General features: G+C 36.4%; 1 protein-coding gene across 1 annotated transcript in view; it reads left to right on the top strand.

Annotated features, from left to right (window-relative positions):
* The window catches only part of rnf220b (ring finger protein 220b), a 134,543-nt gene that overhangs the window by 6,720 nt on the left and 102,823 nt on the right, over positions 1-25,000 (top strand). Inside the window, exon 2 of the mRNA XM_072914598.1 lies at positions 7,423-8,012. Within this exon, the coding sequence (XP_072770699.1) occupies positions 7,430-8,012 (583 nt within the window). The 5' untranslated portion in view covers positions 7,423-7,429. The remainder of the gene's footprint in view (positions 1-7,422; positions 8,013-25,000) is intronic.

Below are 25,000 nucleotides of genomic sequence, written 5' to 3' on the forward strand. Positions count from 1 at the left end.
TAAATACAACTAAACTAAAGCAAAAGTCATTTAGTAAAAATGCCTAAAAATATAAATGTAGCATTTTTTTTGTGTTTAATTCTATCTTAAAAGTATTTTTTCCCCTAAAATATTGGGTATTGAAAAACAGATATTGTTTTTGGGCCAATATGCTTGAACTAAACACAATTAAAATAAAGTAATAGTAATTTAGTAAAGATGCCTACAAATATAAATGTAGCATTTTTTTGTGTTTAATTCTATCTTAAAAGTATTTTTTCCCCTAAAATATTGGGTATTGAAAAACAGATATTGTTTTTGGGCCAATATGCTTGAACTAAACACAATTAAAATAAAGTAAAAGTAATTTAGTAAAGATGCCTGAAAATATAAATGTAGCATTTTTTTTGTGTTTAATTCTATCTTAAAAGTATTTTTTTCCCCTAAAATATTGGGTATTGAAAACAAATATTGTTTTTGGGCCAATATGCTTGAACTAAACACAATTAAAATAAAGTAAAAGTAATTTAGTAAAGATGCCTGAAAATATAAATGTAGCATTTTTTTTGTGTTTAATTCTATCTTAAAAGTATTTTTTCCCCCTAAAATATTGGGTTTTAAAAAACAGATATTGTTTTTGGGCCAATATGCTTGAACTAAACACAATTAAAATAAAGTAAAAGTAATTTAGTAAAGATGCCTGAAAATATAAATGTAGCATTTTTTGTGTTTAATTCTATCTTAAAAGTATTTTTTTCCCCTAAAATATTTGGTATTGAAAACAAATATTGTTTTTGGGCCAATATGCTTGAACTAAACACAATTAAAATAAAGTAAAAGTAATTTAGTAAAGATGCCTGAAAATATAAATGTAGCATTTTTTTTGTGTTTAATTCTATCTTAAAAGTATTTTTTCCCCCTAAAATATTGGGTTTTAAAAAACAGATATTGTTTTTGGGCCAATATGCTTGAACTAAACACAATTAAAATAAAGTAAAAGTAATTCAGTAAAGATGCCTGAAAATATAAATGTAGCATTTTTTGTGTTTAATTCTATCTTAAAAGTATTTTTTCCCCCTAAAATATTGGGTATTGAAAACAGATATTGTTTTTGGGCCAATATGCTTGAACTAAACACAATTAAAATAAAGTAAAAGTAATTTAGTAAAGATGCCTGAAAATATAAATGTAGCATTTTTTTGAGTTTAATTCTGTCTTAAAAGTATTTTTTTCCCCTAAAATATTGGGTATTGAAAACAGATATTGTTTTTGGGCCAATATGCTTGAACTAAACACAATTAAAATAAAGTAAAAGTAATTTAGTAAAGATGCCTGAAAATATAAATGTAGCATTTTTTTGTGTTTAATTCTATCTTAAAAGTATTTTTTTCCCCTAAAATATTGGGTATTGAAAAACAGATATTGTTTTTGGGCCAATATGCTTGAACTAAACACAATTAAAATAAAGTAAAAGTAATTTAGTAAAGATGCCTGAAAATATAAATGTAGCATTTTTTTTGTGTTTAATTCTATCTTAAAAGTATTTTTTTCCCCTAAAATATTGGGTATTGAAAACAAATATTGTTTTTGGGCCAATATGCTTGAACTAAATACAACTAAAATAAAGTAAAAGTCATTTAGTAAAGATGCCCGAAAATATAAATGTAGCATTTTTTTTGTGTTTAATTCTATCTTAAAAGTATTTTTTTCCCCTAAAATATTGGGTATTGAAAAACAGATATTGTTTTTGGGCCAATATGCTTGAACTAAACACAATTAAAATAAAGTAAAAGTAATTTAGTAAAGATGCCTGAAAATATAAATGTAGCATTTTTTTTGTGTTTAATTCGATCTTAAAAGTATTTTTTCCCCTAAAATATTGGGTATTGAAAAACAGATATTGTTTTTGGGCCAATATGCTTGAACTAAATACAACTAAAATAAAGCAAAAGTCATTTAGTAAAGATGCCTGAAAATATAAATGTAGCATTTTTTTTGTGTTTAATTCTATCTTAAAAGTATTTTTTTCCCCTAAAATATTGGGTATTGAAAAACAGATATTGTTTTTGGGCCAATATGCTTGAACTAAATACAATTAAAATAAAGTAAAAGTAATTTAGTAAAGATGCCTGAAAATATAAATGTAGCATTTTTTTGTGTTTAATTCTATCTTAAAAGTATTTTTTTCCCCTAAAATATTGGGTATTGAAAACAGATATTGTTTTTGGGCCAATATGCTTGAACTAAATACAACTAAAATAAAGTAAAAGTAATTTAGTAAAGATGCCTGAAAATATAAATGTAGCATTTTTTTGAGTTTAATTCTGTCTTAAAAGTATTTTTTTCTTCTAAAATATTGGGTATTGAAAACAGATATTGTTTTTGGGCCAATATGCTTGAACTAAACACAATTAAAATAAAGTAAAAGTAATTTAGTAAAGATGCCTGAAAATATAAATGTAGCATTTTTTTTGTGTTTAATTCTATCTTAAAAGTATTTTGTTCCCCTAAAATATTGGGTATTGAAAACAGATATTGTTTTTGGGCCAATATGCTTGAACTAAACACAATTAAAATAAAGTAAAAGTAATTTAGTAAAGATGCCTGAAAATATAAATGTAGCATTTTTTTTGTGTTTAATTCTATCTTAAAAGTATTTTGTTCCCCTAAAATATTGGGTATTGAAAACAGATATTGTTTTTGGGCCAATATGCTTGAACTAAACACAATTAAAATAAAGTAAAAGTAATTTAGTAAAGATACCTGAAAATATAAATGTAGCATTTTTTTTGTGTTTAATTCTATCTTAAAAGTATTTTTTTCCCCTAAAATATTGGGTTTTAAAAAACAGATATTGTTTTTGGGCCAATATACTTGAACTAAATACAACTAAAATAAAGCAAAAGTCATTTAGTAAAGATGCCTGAAAATATAAATGTAGCATTTTTTTTGTGTTTAATTCTATCTTAAAAGTATTTTTTTCCCCCTAAAATATTGGGTATTGAAAAACAGATATTGTTTTTGGGCCAATATGCTTGAACTAAATACAACTAAAATAAAGCAAAAGTCATTAAGTAAAGATGCCTGAAAATATAAATGTAGCATTTTTTTTGTGTTTAATTCTATCTTAAAAGTATTTTTTTCCCCTAAAATATTGGGTATTGAAAACAAATATTGTTTTTGGGCCAATATGCTTGAACTAAACACAATTAAAATAAAGTAAAAGTAATTTAGTAAAGATGCCTGAAAATATAAATGTAGCATTTTTTTTGTGTTTAATTCGATCTTAAAAGTATTTTTTTCCCCTAAAATATTGGGTATTGAAAAACAGATATTGTTTTTGGGCCAATATACTTGAACTAAATACAACTAAAATAAAGCAAAAGTCATTTAGTAAAGATGCCTGAAAATATAAATGTAGCATTTTTTTTGTGTTTAATTCTATCTTAAAAGTATTTTTTCCCCCTAAAATATTGGGTATTGAAAAACAGATATTGTTTTTGGGCCAATATGCTTGAACTAAATACAACTAAAATAAAGCAAAAGTCATTTAGTAAAGATGCCTGAAAATATAAATGTAGCATTTTTTGTGTGTTTAATTGTATCTTAAAAGTATTTTTTCCCCTAAAATATTGGGTATTGAAAAACAGATATTGTTTTTGGGCCAATATGCTTGAACTAAATACAACTAAAATAAAGCAAAAGTAATTTAGTAAAGATGCCTAAAAATATAAATGTAGCATTTTTTTGTGTTTAATTCTATCTTAAAAGTATTTTTTCCCCTAAAATGTTGGGTATTGAAAAACAGATATTGTTTTTGGGCCAATATGCTTGAACTAAACACAATTAAAATAAAGTAAAAGTAATTTAGTAAAGATGCCTGAAAATATAAATGTAGCATTTTTTTGTGTTTAATTCTATCTTAAAAGTATTTTTCCCCCTAAAATATTGGGTATTGAAAAACAGATATTGTTTTTGGGCCAATATGCTTGACCTAAATACAACTAAACTAAAGCAAAAGTCATTTAGTAAAAATGCCTGAAAATATAAATGTAGCATTTTTTTGTGTTTAATTCTATCTTAAACGTTTTTTCCCCCCTAAAATATTTGGTTTTAAAAAACAGATATTGTTTTTGGGCCAATATGCTTGAACTAAATACAACTAAACTAAAGCAAAAGTCATTTAGTAAAAATGCCTAAAAATATAAATGTACAATTTTTTTGTTGCATTTTGTCTGTTCCTAAAACATTGGGTTTTGAAAAACAAATATTGTTTTATATCTATGGGGCAATATTCTTGAAGTAAACACAACCAAAATAAAGTAAAAGTAATTCCAACACAAAATAGTTTTTTGGGGGGTCTTAACTTGTCTTAAAAACATAAATACTACAAATACCTGTTGTCTAAATCGTCTTATATTTGGTAATATCTCTATTTGCTACACAAGTTGTGTAGTTATTGTGTTCATTTAAAATGATGCAGCCATAAAAGATCAAATGAAACAAATACAGACACTTAAAATGTCTTATTACAATAAGTCCACATTTCTAATACTAACGATGTTTATGATTTATTTTGAGCACAGTTAAATATACGCGGGCCCAAAATGTGTTTGAATTAAAATAGGAATTATTGGTAAGAATTATGAATAGGAATGTTTAAAAATGTTTAAAAGGCTTTGTTTCTCATAAATGTATTTGCCGATTGTAAAAATGTACACGTTCTACTACAATAAGTATTGCACAAATACTTTAAGAAAATGACGATGTGTTGAAGTGTGATGTTTGATGCAGGCCTTTGCATGTTGAACTGTTACGTAGGGTGTGTACAAGTACATGTCCATGCAGTTAAAGTGTGTACAAGTACATGTCCATGCAGTACAAGTACAAACCCCGTTTCCATATGAGTTGGGAAATTGTGTTAGATGTAAATATAAACGGAATACAATGATTTGCAAATCCTTTTCAACCCATATTCAGTTGAATATGCTACAAAGACAACATATTTGATGTTCAAACTCATAAACTTAATTTTTTTTTGCAAATAATAATTAACTTAGAATTCCACGGCTGCAACACGTGCCAAAGTAGTTGGGAAAGGGCATGTTCACCACTGTTGTTACATGGCCTTTCCTTTTAACAACACTCAGTAAAGGTTTGGGAACTGAGGAGACACATTTTTGAAGCTTCTCAGGTGGAATTCTTTCCCATTCTTGCTTGATGTACAGCTTAAGTTGTTCAACAGTCCGGGGGTCTCCGTTGTGATATTTTAGGCTTCACATTTTCAATGGGAGACAGGTCTGGACTACAGGCAGGCCAGTCTAGTACCCGCACTCTTTTACAATGAAGCCACATTGATGTAACACGTGGCTTGGCATTGTCTTGCTGAAATAAGCAGGGGCGTCCATGGTAACGTTGCTTGGATGGCAACATATGTTGCTCCAAAACCTGTATGTACCTTTCAGCATTAATGGCGCCTTCACAGATGTGTAAGTTACCCATGTCTTGGGCACTAATACACCCCCATACCATCACACATGCTGGCTTTTCAACATTGCGCCTATAACAATCCGGATGGTTCTTTTCCTCTTTGGTCCGGAGGACACGACGTCCACAGTTTCCAAAAACAATGTGGACTCGTCAGACCACAGAACACTTTTCCACTTTGCATCAGTCCATCTTAGATGAGCTCAGGCCCAGCGAAGCCGACGCCGTTTCTGGGTGTTGTTGATAAACGGTTTTCGCCTTGCATAGGAGAGTTTTAACTTGCACTTACAGATGTGGGGACCAACTGTAGTTACTGACAGTGGGTTTTTGAAGTGTTCCTGAGCCCATGTGGTGATATCCTTTACACACTGATATCGCTTGTTGATGCAGTACAGCCTGAGGGATCGAAGGTCACGGGCTTAGCTGCTTACGTGCAGTGATTTCTCCAGATTCTCTGAACCCTTTGATGATATTACGGACCGTAGATGGTGAAATCCCTAAATTCCTTGCAATAGCTGGTTGAGAAAGGTTTTTCTTAAACTGTTCAACAATTTGCTCACGCATTTGTTGACAAAGTGGTGACCCTCGCCCCATCCTTGTTTGTGAATGACTGAGCATTTCATGGAATCTACTTTTATACCCAATCATGGCACCCACCTGTTCCCAATTAGCCTGCACACTTGTGGGATGTTCCAAATAAGTGTTTGATGAGCATTCCTCAACTTTATCAGTATTTATTGCCACCTTTCCCAACTTCTTTGTCACGTGTTGCTGGCATCAAATTCTAAAGTTAATGATTATTTGCAAAAAAATTTTTTTTTATCAGTTTAAACATCAAATATGTTGTCTTGGTAGCATATTCAACTGAATATGGGTTGAAAAGGATTTGCAAATCATTGTATTCCGTTTATATTTACATCTAACACAATTTCCCAACTCATATGGAAACGGGGTTTGTACATGTCCATGCAGTAAAAGTGTGTACAAGTACATGTCCATGCAGTAAAAGTGTGTACAAGTATACGTCCATGCAGTAAAAGTGTGTACAAGTACACGTCCATGCAGTAAAAGTGTGTACAAGTACATGTCCATGCAGTAAAAGTGTGTACAAGTTCATGTCCATGCAGTAAAAGTGTGTACAAGTACATGTCCATGCAGTAAAAGTGTGTACAAGTACACGTCCATGCAGTAAAAGTGTGTACAAGTACATGTCCATGCAGTAAAAATGTGTACAAGTATATGTCCATGCAGTAAAAGTGTGTACATGTACATGCCCATGCAGTAAAAGTGTGTACAAGTACACGTCCATGCAGTAAAAGTGTGTACAAGTATACGTCCATGCAGTAAAAGTGTGTACATGTACATGTCCATGCAGTACAAGTACATGTCCATGTAGTAAAAGTGTGTACAAGTATACGTCCATGCAGTAAAAGTGTGTACATGTACATGTCCATGCAGTAAAAGTACATGTCCATGCAGTAAAAGTGTGTACAAGTATATGTCCATGCAGTAAAAGTGTGTACAAGTATACGTCCATGCAGTAAAAGTGTGTACAAGTATACGTCCATGCAGTAAAAGTGTGTACAAGTTCATGTCCATGCAGTAAAAGTGTGTACAAGTACATGTCCATGCAGTAAAAGTGTGTACATGTACATGCCCATGCAGTACAAGTACATGTCCATGCAGTAAAAGTGTTTACAAGTATACGTCCATGCAGTAAAAGTGTGTACAAGTATACGTCCATGCAGTAAAAGTGTGTACAAGTATACGTCCATGCAGTAAAAGTGTGTACAAGTATATGTCCATGCAGTAAAAGTGTGTACATGTACATGTCCATGCAGTAAAAGTGTGTACAAGTATACGTCCATGCAGTAAAAGTGTGTTCATGTACACGTCCATGCAGTAAAAGTGTGTACAAGTACATGTCCATGCAGTAATATTCTTTCCTATGCCAAGGAGGCCAATGGACCTCCACCGCGCCTTCAAGATGGAGAGCTCCTCCTACATGCCCGCCCCCCTGGCGTCCCCCGCCCTGATGGTCCTGGCCTCCACCGCCGAGGCCGGCCGGGACGCCTCCATCCCCTGCCAGGCTCCAAGACCCTTCGGGGTGCCGGCGTTGGCGGAGAAGGATCTCCACCTGCCCTTCCCCTCGGCCTCCTACACCTTCGCCTCCATGTACCAGCGCCAGGGTCCCGTGTCGGGCGCCTTCGCCGGCCGAGACTTCCCGGCCTCCCTGCTCCACCTGCACCCCCAGTTCGCCCCCCCGAACCTGGACCGCTCCACCTTGGGGATGCTCAACCACGGCGGGGCGGCCGGCGCCTTCAGGCCCTTCTCGGCGGCGCGCGAGGACAGGGAGTCGGTGGGCTACCACTCGGCGTTCTCGCCCGCCAAGAGGCTGAAGGGTTGCTTCTCGGCGGCGGAGGGGAAGGACTTTGACTTCAACTCGCTTAAAGCCGGAGAGGACCCGGGGAGGAAGTTGTTCTCCGTGTCCGGCCTGCTGTCTGACGGCGAGGCCTCGTCCAGCCCGGAGGAGCGGAAGGAGCACCGTGAGTACTCCCATCTTTCTTCTTGGCCAGAACAAGTTTTGGGACACTTCTCAGGTCTTCCTGCTGGTCCACGCCTCAGAACTTGGCTTCCCAACACAACTTCTATGCACCTGGTCTGCCAGAGAGTAAGAAGACCCAGCACTTTGTGGCCCTCACAATTGTGGCCCTCTGAGTTTTTTCCTGACCTAACGTATATTCCGCTCTACACCGGTATTGAGCGCTTAATAAGTCCAATACTTACAGTATTAACACTTTTTAGGGCAAAACAGACCAAAAAAGCACACCATAAACCAGGGGTGCCAAAACGTTTGGCCTCCAAGGGCCAAAGTGAAAATGTGTCTGTTACTACATTATATATATATATATATATACTTGCAGTGTGTATATCGTACATATTACATATTGTTATGAAGGTGTCTGTTACTACATTATATATATACTTGCAGTGTGTATATTGTACATATTACATATTGTTATGAAGGTGTCTGTTACTACATTATATATATACTTGCAGTGTGTATATTGTACATTTTACATATTGTTATGAAGGTGTCTGTTGCTACATTATATATATACTTGCAGTGTGTATATTGTACATATTACATATTGTTATGAAGGTGTCTGTTACTACATTATATATATACTTGCAGTGTGTATATTGTACATATTACATATTGTTATGAAGGTGTCTGTTACTACATTATATATATACTTGCAGTGTGTATATTGTACATTTTACATATTGTTATGAAGGTGTCTGTTGCTACATTATATATATACTTGCAGTGTGTATATTGTACATATTACATATTGTTATGAAGGTGTCTGTTACTACATTATATATATACTTGCAGTGTGTATATTGTACATATTACATATTGTTATGAAGGTGTCTGTTAACACATTATATATATACTTGCAGTGTGTATATTTTATATTTTACATATTGTTATGAAGGTGTCTGTTACTACATTATATATATACTTGCAGTGTGTATATTGTACATATTACTTATTGTTATGAAGGTGTCTGTTACTACATTATATATATACTTGCAGTGTGTATATTGTACATATTACATATTGTTATGAAGGTGTCTGTTACTACATTATATATATACTTGCAGTGTGTATATTGTACATTTTACATATTGTTATGAAGGTGTCTGTTGCTACATTATATATATACTTGCAGTGTGTATATTGTACATATTACATATTGTTATGAAGGTGTCTGTTACTACATTATATATATACTTGCAGTGTGTATATTGTACATATTACATATTGTTATGAAGGTGTCTGTTACTACATTATATATATACTTGCAGTGTGTATATTGTACATTTTACATATTGTTATGAAGGTGTCTGTTGCTACATTATATATATACTTGCAGTGTGTATATTGTACATATTACATATTGTTATGAAGGTGTCTGTTACTACATTATATATATACTTGCAGTGTGTATATTGTACATATTACATATTGTTATGAAGGTGTCTGTTAACACATTATATATATACTTGCAGTGTGTATATTTTATATTTTACATATTGTTATGAAGGTGTCTGTTACTACATTATATATATACTTGCAGTGTGTATATTGTACATATTACTTATTGTTATGAAGGTGTCTGTTACTACATTATATATATACTTGCAGTGTGTATATTGTACATATTACATATTGTTATGAAGGTGTCTGTTTCTACATTATATATATATATATATATATATATATATGTACTTGCAGTGTGTATATCGTACATATTACATATTGTTATGAAGGTGTCTGTTACTACATTATATATATACTTGCAGTGTGTATATCGTACATATTACATATTGTTATGAAGGTGTCTGTAACTACATTATATATATACTTGCAGTGTGTATATTGTACATATTACATATTGTTATGAAGGTGTCTGTTACTACATTATATATATATACTTGCAGTGTGTATTTTTTACATATTACATATTGTTATGAAGGTGTCTGTTACTACATTATATATATACTTGCAGTGTGTATATTGTACATATTACATATTGTTATGAAGGTGTCTGTTACTACATTATATATATACTTGCAGTGTGTATATTGTACATATTACATATTGTTATTGAAGGTGTCTGTTACTACATTATATATATACTTGCAGTCTGTATATTGTACATTTTACATATTGTTATGAAGGTGTCTATTACTACATTATATATACACTTGCAGTGTGTATATCGTACATATTACATATTGTTATGAAGGTGTCTGTTACTACATTATATATATATACTTGCAGTGTGTATATTGTAGATATTACATATTGTTATGAAGGTGTATGTTACCACATTTTATATATATATACACTTACAGTGTGTATATTTTACATATTACATATTGTTATGAAGGTGTCTGTTACTACATTATATATATACTTGCAGTGTGTATATTGTACATTTTACATATTGTTATGAAGGTGTCTCTTACTACATTATATATATACTTGCAGTGTGTATATTGTACATTTTACATATTGTTATGAAGGTGTCTGTTACTACATTATATATATACTTGCAGTGTGTATATTGTACATTTTACATATTGTTAAGAAGGTGTCTGTTAACACATTATATATATACTTGCAGTGTGTATATTGTACATATTACATATTGTTATGAAGGTGTCTGTTACTATATTATATTTATACTTGCAGTGTGTATATTGTACATATTACATATTGTTATGAAGGTGTCTGTTACTACATTATATATATATATTTACTTGCAGTGTGTATATCGTACATATTACATATTGTTATGAAGGTGTCTGTTACTACATTATATATATACTTGCAGTGTGTATATTGTACATATTACATATTGTTATGAAGGTGTCTGTTACTACATTATATATATATATACTTGCAGTGTGTATATTGTACATATTACATATTGTTATGAAGGTGTCTGTTACTACATTATATATATACTTGCAGTGTGTATATTGTACATTTTACATATTGTTATGAAGGTGTCTGTTACTACATTATATATACACTTGCAGTGTGTATATTGTACATACTACATATTGTTATGAAGGTGTCTGTTACTACATTATATATATATACTTGCAGTGTGTATATTGTACATATTACATATTGTTATGAAGGTGTCTGTTACTACATTATATATATACTTGCAGTGTGTATATTGTACATATTACATATTGTTATGAAGGTGTCTGTTACTACATTATATATATACTTGCAGTGTGTATATTGTACATATTACATATTGTTATGAAGGTGTCTGTTACTACATTGTATATATACTTGCAGTGTGTATATTGTACATATTACATATTGTTATGAAGGTGTCTGTTACCACATTTTATATATATACACTTGCAGTGTGTATATCGTACATATTACATATTGTAATGAAGGTGTCTGTTACTACATTATATTTATACTTGCAGTGTGTATATTGTACATATTACAAATTGTTATGAAGGTGTCTGTTACTACATTATATATATACTTGCAGTGTGTATATAAAACGTTGATGGAGGGTTTTGAAGTTATTTGAGGGCTTTGAAGGCTATAACGGTGACTCTAATTAGACACGTCTTCGAAGTGTTTTTCATCATCTTTAAAATGGTTAAAAAAAAGACGCGTGTTCTTGTCTCTAATAATGATTATGAACGATTGAACAATCTGCATCAAACACAAAGGCCACGGCCGGGGCGCGTTGGCCGCGCAGTCCTGGTCTGCCCCTGTCATTCATAGGCTTTTCTTGAATTGTGTCTTCATGTGCTGTGGCGTCGTGTTTCCCAGCGTGGGAATCGCCATTCACGCGTTTTGCAGAAGGGCTCAGCCCCAATATTTTTGGTATCAGGATTTACTTTCCCTATTTCCCCTCCGACGCGACTTTGACACAAACGACGTGAACACCCGCACTCGTGTAGCCCAGTGATCATTAGCCACACATGACCCATTGGAAGTCAGGCTCGCCTTGAGGAGCGCGGGGACGCGGGAGCGTGCGACGGGCAGACGGCGGAGGAGTGAGCGTCGGAACGAATGACATCCCGTCAGAGATAACGAGGTGGCAGCGGTGGAGAGGAAGGGATGGAGGAGGATGGATGAATGAAAGCGAGTGCGAGGGAGAGAGAGAGTACGAAGCGCCTCAGTCTGGGGAGAAAAAAAACAAAACCCTCATCGCAAATATGGCCGCCCACACCAGCCGTCTGATTTGTTGACAAATGAGTGGGAGAGGTGTCAGTCAGCGCGCTCGGGAAGGAAGCTCCTCATTACTCCAGGGGATAATTGCCCTGACGACGCGGGGGCAACTTACTCCGGAGGGTGGGGGTCGGGGGGTGCGATGCCGGGCATGATGGGAAATCAAACCCTCCTCAGCCGCGGCCGCCACTGGGAGCGCCTGATACTTCAAAGTGCGTGGCGAAAAGACGCAGAGAAGGGGAGAGAGCGCCCAAAGGCTCGTCACATCAGGGGTGGGTGCGGGGGCAGGGGGGGAGGAGGACACTGGCACGAACAATGAGGGGAGGGAGTGAAAGTGGGGGTACACACACACACACACACACACACACACCTAGAGCTAACTTTCATCCCACACATGAAGGACAAGCAAGTTGTCGCAAGAAAAGTTTTGCATGCTTTTGTTGACGATGTTTGAGTGACGGGGGAACCGGCGGGACGGGGATGGCGCTACGGAATATTTGAATAAGGAAGGAACCGTCGATGCGTTCTCCACACGCTCACCTGCTTTTTGACGATCTCATTTAGGGCGATGTTGACAGGGACAAGAGACGGGCGGGGGAAGCAGAAGGGGGTTTCAGGGGGCTCGTACCAGGGGAAAAAAATCAGTTTGGGTCGAGGACGGGAATTGGAATCCGTTTTTTTTCCCGAGCTTGATCCAATTAGACCGGGAGCCAAGGCAGAACTTAAGAGCTTTAATGCAATGGAGCTCCCGGCACTCTGACAAGCTCTTGTTCCTCTTGACTGACTCGCAGACACTCCAACTCCGCTCTTAAGCCCGCAAAACTTACCCCCCGACTGGGAGAGCGTACGGCGCCCCGACACCGGGGCGGCCATCGGCATGCAAACATGTTTGACGAACCGCTCAGACTTTTATCCATCGGCCGACCGTTTCTCCGCGCTCGTTTGTCCGAGTGTGAACGGGAACCATGAATTTAAAGTTTACCATTCAATGTGATGCGTTTATACATTTCAATCCAATCCAATCCACTTTATTTATATAGCACATTTAAACAACAAAATGTTTCCAAAGCGCTGCACAACAATATTAAACACAATTAAAAACAATTTCAAAGGGTAAAACCAATTAAAACAGTAAATAGAAATCAAAAATTTTAAAAACACAGAGGACAACAGAGGACCACACAACTCACGTAGTGTTAAAAGCCAGAGAATAAAAGTGGGTCTTAAGACGAGACTTAAAACACTCCACTGTGGGAGCAGTTCGAACATGGAGGGGCAGAGTGTTCCAGAGCTTAGGGCCGACCACAGAGAAGGCCCTGTCTCCCCTGGTTTTAAGTCTCGTCTTGGACACCACGAGCTGGAGCTGGCTCTCGGACCTCAGAGCGCGCGCAGGATTGTAAGTTTGGATGAGGTCCGAGATATACTGAGGTGCCGGTCCATGTAAAGCTTTAAAAACAAACAGCAAGGTTTTAAAATCAATTCTAAAATGAACAGGGAGCCAGTGCAAACTCTCAAGGATTGGGGTTATATGCTGGCGTCTCCTGGCCCCTGTTAAAAGTCGTGCTGCCGCGTTCTGGACTAACTGCAACCGGGAGAGAGCTTTTTGGCTAATGCCAGCATAAAGTGCATTGCAGTAGTCCAGGCCACTTGAAATAAAAGCATGCACCACTTGTTCAAAAAGGTTAAAAGATAAAAAACGGTTTTACCTTTGCTAAAAGACGAAGATGATAAAAACAGGATTTTAAAACGCCATTGACTTGTTTGTCAAGTTTAAAATGGCTGTCTATAGTGACGCCAAGGCTGGTGACTTTGGGACGCACATCATTTTGCAATGGTCCCAAGTCAGTGAGGGCCGGACCAAACACTAAAATTTCCGTTTTTCCCTCATTCATTATTAAAAAATTCTGGGCTAACCAAGCCTTGACGTGGCATAGACAGTTGAGAAGGGGTGTCAGGGGGGCCGTGGCCTTTTGAAATAGGCATGTAAATTTGGCAGTCGTCTGCATAAAAGTGATAAGACACTCCATGCCTCTTAAAAATCTCTCCAAGAGGGAGGAGATATAGAGCGAACAGGATGGGGCCTAGAATAGATCCCTGGGGGGACACCACAGTAAAGCGGAGCAGAAGAAGAAGTGGCGTCCCCCAGCCTGACAGAGAAGGACCTTTCTGACAGGTAGGATCTGAACCACTCTAATGCAGTCCCCCTGACACCCACACAGTCTCTCAGGCGAGCTAAAAGAATTGTGTGGTGGACTGTGTCAAAGATCTAAAAGCACTAAAATGGCAGAGCTGCCAGAATCAGATATTAAAAGCAAATCATTAAAAACCTTTAAAAGTGCAGATTCAGTACTGCGCAAAGCTTTGTATCCGGACTGAAATGGATCTAAAGTGCTATTTTCATCTAAAAAAGGCTGTAGTTGCGCCAGAACACCATCCATCCATCCATCCATCCATCTTCTTCCGCTTATCCGAGGTCGGGTCGCGGGGGCAGCAGCCTAAGCAGGGAAGCCCAGACTTCCCTCTCCCCAGCCACTTCGTCCAGCTCCTCCCGGGGGATCCCGAGGCGTTCCCAGGCCAGCCGGGAGACATAGTCTTCCCAACGTGTCCTGGGTCTTCCTCGTGGCCTCCTACCGGTCGGACATGCCCTAAACACCTCCTTAGGGAGGCGCTCGGGTGGCATCCTGACCAGATGCCCGAACCACCTCATCTGGCTCCTCTCCATGCGGAGGAGCAGCGGCTTTACTTTGAGCTCCCCCCGGATGACAGAGCTTCTCACCCTATCTCTAAGGGAGAGCCCCGCCACCCGGCGGAGGAAACTCATTTCGGCCGCTTGTACCCGTGATCTTGTCCTTTCGGTCATAACCCAAAGCTCATGACCATAGGTGAGGATGGGAACGTAGATCGACCGGTAAATTGAGAGCTTTGCCTTCCGGCTCAGCTCCTTCTTCACCACAACGGATCGATACAGCGTCCGCATTACTGACGACGCCGCACCGATCCGCCTGTCGATCTCACGATCCACTCTTCCCTCACTCGTGAACAAGACTCCGAGGTACTTGAACTCCTCCACTTGGGGCAAGATCTCCTCCCCAACCCGGAGATGGCACTCCACCCTTTTCCGGGCGAGAACCATGGACTCGGACTTGGAGGTGCTGATTCTCATCCCAGTCGCTTCACACTCAGCTGCGAACCGATCCAGTGAGAGCTGAAGATCCTGGCCAGATGAAGCCATCAGGACCAAATCATCTGCAAAAAGCAGAGACCTAATCCTGCAGCCACCAAACCGGATCCCCTCAACGCCTTGACTGCGCCTAGAAATTCTGTCCATAAAAGTTATGAACAGAATCGGTGACAAAGGGCAGCCTTGGCGGAGTCCAACCCTCACCGGAAACGTGTCCGACTTACTGCCGGCAATGCGAACCAAGCTCTGACACTGATCATACAGGGAGCGGACCGCCACAATCAGACAGTCCGAAACCCCATACTCTCTGAGCACTCCCCACAGGACTTCCCGAGGGACACGGTCGAATGCCTTCTCCAAGTCCACAAAGCACATGTAGACTGGTTGGGCAAACTCCCATGCACCCTCAAGGACCCTGCCGAGAGTATAGAGCTGGTCCACAGTTCCACGACCAGGACGAAAACCACACTGTTCCTCCTGAATCCGAGGTTCGACTATCCGGCGTAGCCTCCTCTCCAGTACACCTGAATAGACCTTACCGGGAAGAATGCGCCAGAACACATTTCTCCAAAATTTTTGACACAAAAGGAAATGGGCCGATAATTTGACAAACTTGTAGGATCAAGACCTGTTTTTTTTTTTTGATCAAAGGCTCAACAACAGCTCCTTTACAAAAAGAGGGCACACTGCCAGAAATCAAGCTGCTGTTGATGATGTCCCTAACAGATAAGTCAATAGAGTCCCAGACTTCTTTAAAAAAGCGAAGGGGGGGACCGGGTCTGTAGGACAGGACGAGGGTTTTAGTTTGTCGACTATTCCTGTAAGCTCAGGCATGGACACAGGCTCAAATTGACAAAACACAGCCGAGCACCGAGTGGCCACATTGAAACTAAATGGAGAAGGAGAAAGATTTGCCCGAATAGTAGCAACCTTGTCGTTAAAAAAAGGAAAGAAATTTTTCACAAGTTTCCCTTGTCATCCCCATGTATAAAGCGAAGACGAAACACAATCACGGATGAATCTTCGGACACCACACGATTCGATACAGAATCGATTCAAAATCCATACTTTTTTAATAACACTGGGTGACGGTCCTATGATTACCGTATTTTTCGGACTATAAGTCGCAGTTTTCTTCATAGTTTGGCCAGGGGTGCGACTTATACTCAGGAGCGCCTTATATGTGAAATTATTAACACATTAGCGTAAAATATCAAATAATATTATTTATCTCAATCACGTAAGAGACTAGACGTATAAGATTTCATGGGATTTAGCGATTAGGAGTGACAGATTGAATCAATTTAAGTGGACCCCGACTTAAACAAGTTGAAAAACTTATTGGGGTGTTAACCATTTAGTGGTCAATTGTACGGAATATGTACTTCACTGTGCAATCTACTAATAAAAGTTTCAATCAATCAATAAAAAAACCCAATTAATTACTAGTTTCTATGTAACTGTTTTTATATTGTTTTACTTTCTTTTTTATTCAAGAAAATGTTTTTAATTTATTTATCTTATTTTATTTGATTAATTATTTATTAATTATTTTATTATTTTTTTTATTTAAGGACCTTATCTTCACCATACCTTGTTGTCCAAATTAGGCATAATAATGTGTTAATTCCACGACTGTATATATCGGTATCGGTTGATATCGGTATCGGTAATTAAGAGTTGGACAATATCGGCATATCGGCAAAAAAGCCATTATCGGACATCCCTGATTTAAAGTTTTGGTGTTGTTTACTGGCGTCATATTGCAGCCTACACGTATCTCTTATGTGTGACTGCCATCTCCTGGTCACACTTATCATTTCACCATGTACCAAATAAAATTGCTTTGAGGTCGGTAAACACAACCAGAATTATTCCGCACCTTAGGCGCACTGGGTTATAAGGCGCACTGCCAACTTTTGGGCAAATTTAAGGATTTTACCGTATTTTTCAAACTATAAATCACAGTTTTTTTTTCATAGTTTGGCCGGTGGTGCGACTTATACTCAGGAGCGACTTATGTGTGAAATTATTAACACATTATAATATTATTTATCTCATTCACGTAAGAGACTAGACGTATAAGATTTCATGGGATTTAGCGATTAGGAGTGACAGATTGAATCAATTTAAGTGGACCCCGACTTAAACAAGTTGAAAAACTTATTGGGGTGTTACCATTTAGTGGTCAATTGTACGGAATATGTACTTCACTGTGCAATCTACTAATAAAAGTTTCAATCAATCAATAAAAAAAACCCAATTAATTACTAGTTTCTATGTAACTGTTTTTATATTGTTTTACTTTCTTTTTTATTCAAGAAAATGTTTTTAATTTATTTATCTTATTTTATTTGATTAATTATTTATTAATTATTTTTTTATTTATTTTTTTATTTAAGGACCTTATCTTCACCATACCTGGTTGTCAAAATTAGGCATAATAATGTGTTAATTCCACGACTGTATTTATCGGTATCGGTTGATATCGGTATCGGTAATCAAGAGTTGGACAATATCGGCATATCGGCAAAAAAGCCATTATCGGACATCCCTGATTTAAAGTTTTGGTGTTGTTTACTGGCGTCATATTGCAGCCTACACGTATCTCTTATGTGTGACTGCCATCTCCTGGTCACACTTATCATTTCACCATGTACCAAATAAAATTGCTTTGAGGTCGGTAAACACAACCAGAATTATTCCGCACCTTAGGCGCACTGGGTTATAAGGCGCACTGCCAACTTTTGGGCAAATTTAAGTATTTTACCGTATTTTTCAAACTATAAATCACAGGGTTTTTTTCATAGTTTGGCCGGTGGTGCGACTTATACTCAGGAGCGACTTATGTGTGAAATTATTAACACATTATAATATTATTTATCTCATTCACGTAAGAGACTAGACGTATAAGATTTCATGGGATTTAGCGATTAGGAGTGACAGATTGAATCAATTTAAGTGGACCCCGACTTAAACAAGTTGAAAAACTTATTGGGGTGTTACCATTTAGTGGTCAATTGTACGGAATATGTACTTCACTGTGCAATCTACTAATAAAAGTTTCAATCAATCAATAAAAAAACCCAATTAATTACTAGTTTCTATGTAACTGTTTTTATATTGTTTTACTTTCTTTTTTATTCGAGAAAATGTTTTTAATTTATTTATCTTATTTTATTTGATTAATTATTTATTAATTATTTTATTTATTTTTTTATTTATTTTTTTTATTTAAGGACCTTATCTTCACCATACCTGGTTGTCCAAATTAGGCATAATAATGTGTTAATTCCACGACTGTATATATCGGTATCGGTTGATATCGGTATCGGTAATTAAGAGTTGGACAATATCGGCATATCGGCAAAAAAGCCATTATCGGACATCCCTGATTTAAAGTTTTGGTGTTGTTTACTGGCGTCATATTGCAGCCTACACGTATCTCTTATGTGTGACTGCCATCTCCTGGTCACACTTATCATTTCACCATGTACCAAATAAAATTGCTTTGAGGTCGGTAAACACAACCAGAATTATTCCGCACCTTAGGCGCACTGGGTTATAAGGCGCACTGCCAACTTTTGGGCAAATTTAAGGATTTTACCGTATTTTTCAAACTATAAATCACAGTTTTTTTTTCATAGTTTGGCCGGTGGTGCGACTTATACTCAGGAGCGACTTATGTGTGAAATTATTAACACATTATAATATTATTTATCTCATTCACGTAAGAGACTAGACGTAGAAGATTTCATGGGATTTAGCGATTAGGAGTGACAGATTGAATCAATTTAAGTGGACCCCGACTTAAACAAGTTGAAAAACTTATTGGGGTGTTACCGTTTAGCGGTCAATTGTACGGAATATGTACTTCACTGTGCAATCTACTAATAAAAGTTTCAATCAATCAATAAAAAAAACCAATTAATTACTAGTTTCTATGTAACTGTTTTTATATTGTTTTACTTTCTTTTTTATTCAAGAAAATGTTTTTAATTTATTTATCTTATTTTATTTGATTAATTATTTATTAATTATTTTATTAATTATTTTTTTTATTTTTTTTTATTTAAGGACCTTATCTTCACCATACCTGGTTGTCAAAATTAGGCATAATAATGTGTTAATTCCACGACTGTATTTATCGGTATCGGTTGATATCGGTATCGGTGATTAAGAGTTGGACAATATCGGCATATCGGCAAAAAAGCCATTATCGGACATCCCTGATTTAAAGTTTTGGTGTTGTTTACTGGCGTCATATTGCAGCCTACACGTATCTCTTATGTGTGACTGCCATCTCCTGGTCACACTTATCATTTCACCATGTACCAAATAAAATTGCTTTGAGGTCGGTAAACACAACCAGAATTATTCCGCACCTTAGGCGCACTGGGTTATAAGGCGCACTGCCAACTTTTGGGCAAATTTAAGGATTTTACCGTATTTTTCAAACTATAAATCACAGTTTTTTTTTCATAGTTTGGCCGGTGGTGCGACTTATACTCAGGAGCGACTTATGTGTGAAATTATTAACACATTATAATATTATTGATCTCATTCACGTAAGAGACTAGACGTATAAGATTTCATGGGATTTAGCGATTAGGAGTGACAGATTGTTTGGTAAACGTATAGCATGTTCTATATGTTATAGTTATTTGAATGACTCTTACCATAATATGTTATGTTAACATACCAGTTGGTTATTTATGCCTCATATAACGTACACTTATTCAGCCTGTTGTTCACTATTCTTTATTAGGGCCCGCATGGCCCATTGGGAGTCCTTATACAATGGGACATAAAGACCTATTGAATTTGTAAGGTTTTATTATTATTATACCGGCCGCCTCTTTGAGCACTAATTTGACCCACTTAACATGCTTCAAAACTCACCATATTTGACCCACACATCAGGACCTGCGAAAATGGTCTTTTAATGAAAAAACCGAACCCCAAAACTCAAAATTGCGCTCTAAAAACTAGACTGCCTGTAACTCCCAACTAGGAAGGTCGGAAAGACATGAAACAAAATTCTCTATGTAGGTCTGACTTAGACCTAGATTTCATGATTGTACATCCTCGGGCAAAAATCAACAGGAAGTTGGCAATTCCCCCTTCAAGACAAAAAAAGTACTAAAAACAGTCACTTTTGCCTTTTTGAGCTGTAATTTGACCCCCTTAACATGCTTCAAAACTCACCGAACTGAACACACACATCAGGACTGGCAAAAATTGCGATCTAATAAAAAAAACCTAACCCCAAATCTCAAAAATTGCGCTCTAGCAATTTTTGAATGAAACGCTGAAAAAACTGCTCCTCGGAAGAAAAAAAATGACAAAACTGCCTGTAACTCCCACTGGGAAAGACATGAAACAAAAACCTCTATGTAGGTCTCACTTAGACCTACATTTCATAGATTGACAACCCTCAGCAAAAATCAAAAGGAAGTTTGCTATTCCCTCTTCAAAACAATTTTTTTGTAAAAACCGGTCACCTTCCTTCAAAAACGATCTCCTCTGAGCGCGTTTGTCGTTTCGGCTTCAAACTAACACAGGAGAGAGATTGAACCCTTGTGATTACAATGACCGAAGCGCTTTTTTTCTAACTGCTCCGGTTTTGATTTTATGACCCTTCAAAGAACTGCTGCGCTGATGCTGCTGCACTGCTGTTTTTATAAGATGACTGCTTAAAAGCAGTAAGCACCAGCATGCCCACACTATGCAGACAAGGTAGGTACACTAGACAAAAGTATTGGGACAAGTCGGACTAAAAGTAGACAAAAGTTTTGGGACACTTAGGACTAGCACCTGCCAAATACGCGGGCCCGACCAACGCTGCTTGCAGCTTTAATTATTCTTTATTCTTTATTCTTTATTCTTCCGCCGCCACATTAAACTGTAATTTGACCCAGTTCACATGCTTCAAAACTAACCATATTTGACCCACACATCAGGACCTGCGAAAATTGCCTTTTTTTAAAAAAAAAAACGAACCACAAAACTCAAAATTGCGCTCTAGCGCCCCCTAGGAGAAAAAAAAACTAGACTGCCTGTAACTCCCACTAGAAAGGTCGGAAAGACATGAAACAAAATTCTCTATGTAGGTCTGACTTAGACCTAGATTTCATAATCGTACATCCTTGGGCAGAAATCAACAGGAAGTTGGCAATTCCCCCTTCAAGACAAAAAAGTACTAAAAACAGTCACTTTTGCCTCTTTGAGCTGTAATTTGACCCCCTTAATATGCTTCAAAACTCACCGAACTGAACACACACATCAGGACTGGCAAAAATTGCGCTCTAATAAAAAAAACCTAACCCCAAATCTCAAAATTGTGCTCTAGCAGTAGTGTTAAGTATTGGGACACTTAACACTACAACTTGACAAAACTATTGGGACACTTAGGACTAAAAATGGACAAAAGTATTGGGACACTTACGACCAAAACTGGACAGAAGTATTGGGACACTTGTGACGAAAACTGGACAAAAGTATTGGGACACTTGGAAATAAAACTTGACAAAAGTATTGGGACACTTAGGACGCAAACTTGACACAAGTATTGGGACACTTAGGAATAAAACTGGACAAAAGTATTGGGACACTTTGGACGAAAACTGGACAACACTATTGGGACACTTGGGACTAAAACTTGAGACACGTATTGGGACAATTACAACTAAAACTGGACAAAAGTATTGGGACACTTAGGACGACAATTGGACAAAAGTATTGGGACACTTAGGAATAAAACTGGACAAAAGTATTGGGACACTTTGGACGAAAACTGGACAACACTATTGGGACACTTGGGACTAAAACTTGACACACGTATTGGGACAATTACAACTAAAACTGGACAAAAGTATCGGGACACTTAGGACGACAATTGGACAAAAGTATTGGGACACCTACACTGGACACACGTATTGGGACAATTACAACTAAAACTGGACAAAAGTATCGGGACACTTAGGACGACAATTGGACAAAAGTATTGGGACACCTACACTGGACCAAAGTATTGGGACACTAAAGACTACAACTTGACAAAAGTATTGGGACACGTCGGACTACCACTAGACAAATGTATTGGGACACTTAGGACTAAAACTGGACAAAAGTATTGGGACACTTAGGACTACCACTGGACTAAAGTATTGGGACACCTACACTGGACAAAAGTATTGGGACACTTAGGACTAAAACTGGACAAAAGTATTGGGACACTTGGGACGAAAACTGGACAAAAGCATTGGGACACTTAGGACTAGCACCTGCCAAATACGCGGGCCCGACCAACGCTGCTTGCAGCTTTAATTTTAAATTGCCTTTCAAATGCATATTCTTGGTGTTGGCTTTTATCAAATAAATTTCCCCCAAAAATGCGACTTATATATGTTTTTTTCCCTTCTTTATTATGCATTTTCGGCCGGTGCGACTTATACTCCGGAGCGACTTAGACTCCGAAAAATACGGTAACTACATTCCACCGTAAAATAGGTAAACAGCTCTGATACATTTCAGAGCCGGTTTTGTTGAATACAATTCCACTCAAACATTTATTAATAAAGTCAAATACAAATGCGACAACAAGAGAAGTATCCAACACTTCTCTTTTCTAAAGTAAATCTGTACAGCAGATATAGATAATCTACGTCAGGCCTGGGCAATTATTTTGAAGGTGTCTGTTACTCCATTATATATATACTTCCAGTGTGTATATTGTACATATTACATATTGTTATGAAGGTGTCTGTTACTACATTATATATATATTTGCAGTGTGTATATTGTACATATTACATATTGTTATGAAGGTGTCTGTTACTACATTATATATATACTTGCAGTGTGTATATTGTACAAATTACATATTGTTATGAAGGTGTCTGTTACTACATTATATATATACTTGCAGTGTGTATATTGTACATATTACATATTGTTATGAAGGTGTCTGTTACTACATTATATTTATACTTGCAGTGTGTATATTGTACATATTACATATTGTTATGAAGGTGTCTGTTACTACATTATATATATACTTGCAGTGTGTATATTGTACAAATTACATATTGTTATGAAGGTGTCTGTTACTACATTATATATATACTTGCAGTGTGTTTATTGTACATATTACATATTGTAATGAAGGTGTCTGTTACTACCTTATATTTATACTTGCAGTGTGTATATTGTACATATTACATATTGTTATGAAGGTGTCTGTTACTACATTATATATATATACTTGCAGTGTGTATATTGTACATATTACATATTGTTTTGAAGGTGTCTGTTACTACATTATATATATACTTGCAGTGTGTATATCGTACATATTACATATTGTTATGAAGGTGTCTGTTACTACATTATATATATATACTTGCAGTGTGTATATTTTACATATTACATATTTTTATGAAGGTGTCTGTTACTACATTTTATATATATATACTTGCAGTGTGTATATCGTACATATTACATATTGTTATGAAGGTGTCTGTTACTACATTATATATATACTTGCAGTGTGTATATTGTACATATTACATATTGTTATGAAGGTGTCTGTTACTACATTATATATATACTTGCAGTGTGTATATTGTACATATTGTACTCGGGGGCCACATTTAGAGAAAAAAATGTGTCTGGGGGCCGGTATATCTATTTTTAGGAACACTAATACAAAACCTCACAATAATGTCTGATTGAATGCTAAAAACGTTATGACAGACCGCCTTTAATGGAATTTTACATTTTTCTATGAACGATAAAACACTGAATATTGACAAAATATGAACGTCACACCCCTTTTCGATCGACTTATTTTACAATCAAGTGAAACGCAACAAAAATGCAACAAACAGTGAAATATGAACGCGAAGGGTACAAAATAAACCCGCCAACAATCTGATATATCGGATACATCACTAAGCTTTAGAACTTTGTTGTGAAAATCTCCTTCCGCGTCTGTGGAAACGCTCCCCGCCCACACTGCTTGGTGCCTCGTCTGAGCTGCTGTGACGTAGATTACCATAGTAACTAATTAGATGACCATTGTAACTAATTAGGTTACCATTGTAACTAGAATATCATGCAGATTCCAACCATTGAAATACTTTGTATTAGGGATGTCCGATAATATCGGCCTGCCGATATTATCGGCCGATAAATGCGTTAATATGTAATATCGGAAATTATCGGTATGGTTTTTTTTTTTATTATCGGTATCGTTTTTGATTTTGATTTATTTAATTTAATTTTTTTAAATTAAATTAACATAAAAAACACAAAATACACTTACAATTAGTGCACTAACCCAAAAAACCTTCCTCCCCCATTTACACAAAAGGGTTGTTTCTTTCTGTTATTAATATTGTGGTTCCTACATTATACATCAATATATATCAATACAGTCTGCAAGGGATACAGTCCGTAAGCACACATGATTGGTCCACTAATAGTACTAACCTTTACCAGTTAATTTTACTCATTTTCATTAATTACTAGTTTCTATGTAACTGTTTTTATATTGT

The sequence above is a fragment of the Nerophis lumbriciformis genome, linkage group LG14 (assembly GCF_033978685.3).
Source record: "Nerophis lumbriciformis linkage group LG14, RoL_Nlum_v2.1, whole genome shotgun sequence".
Classification (NCBI taxonomy): domain Eukaryota; kingdom Metazoa; phylum Chordata; class Actinopteri; order Syngnathiformes; family Syngnathidae; genus Nerophis; species Nerophis lumbriciformis.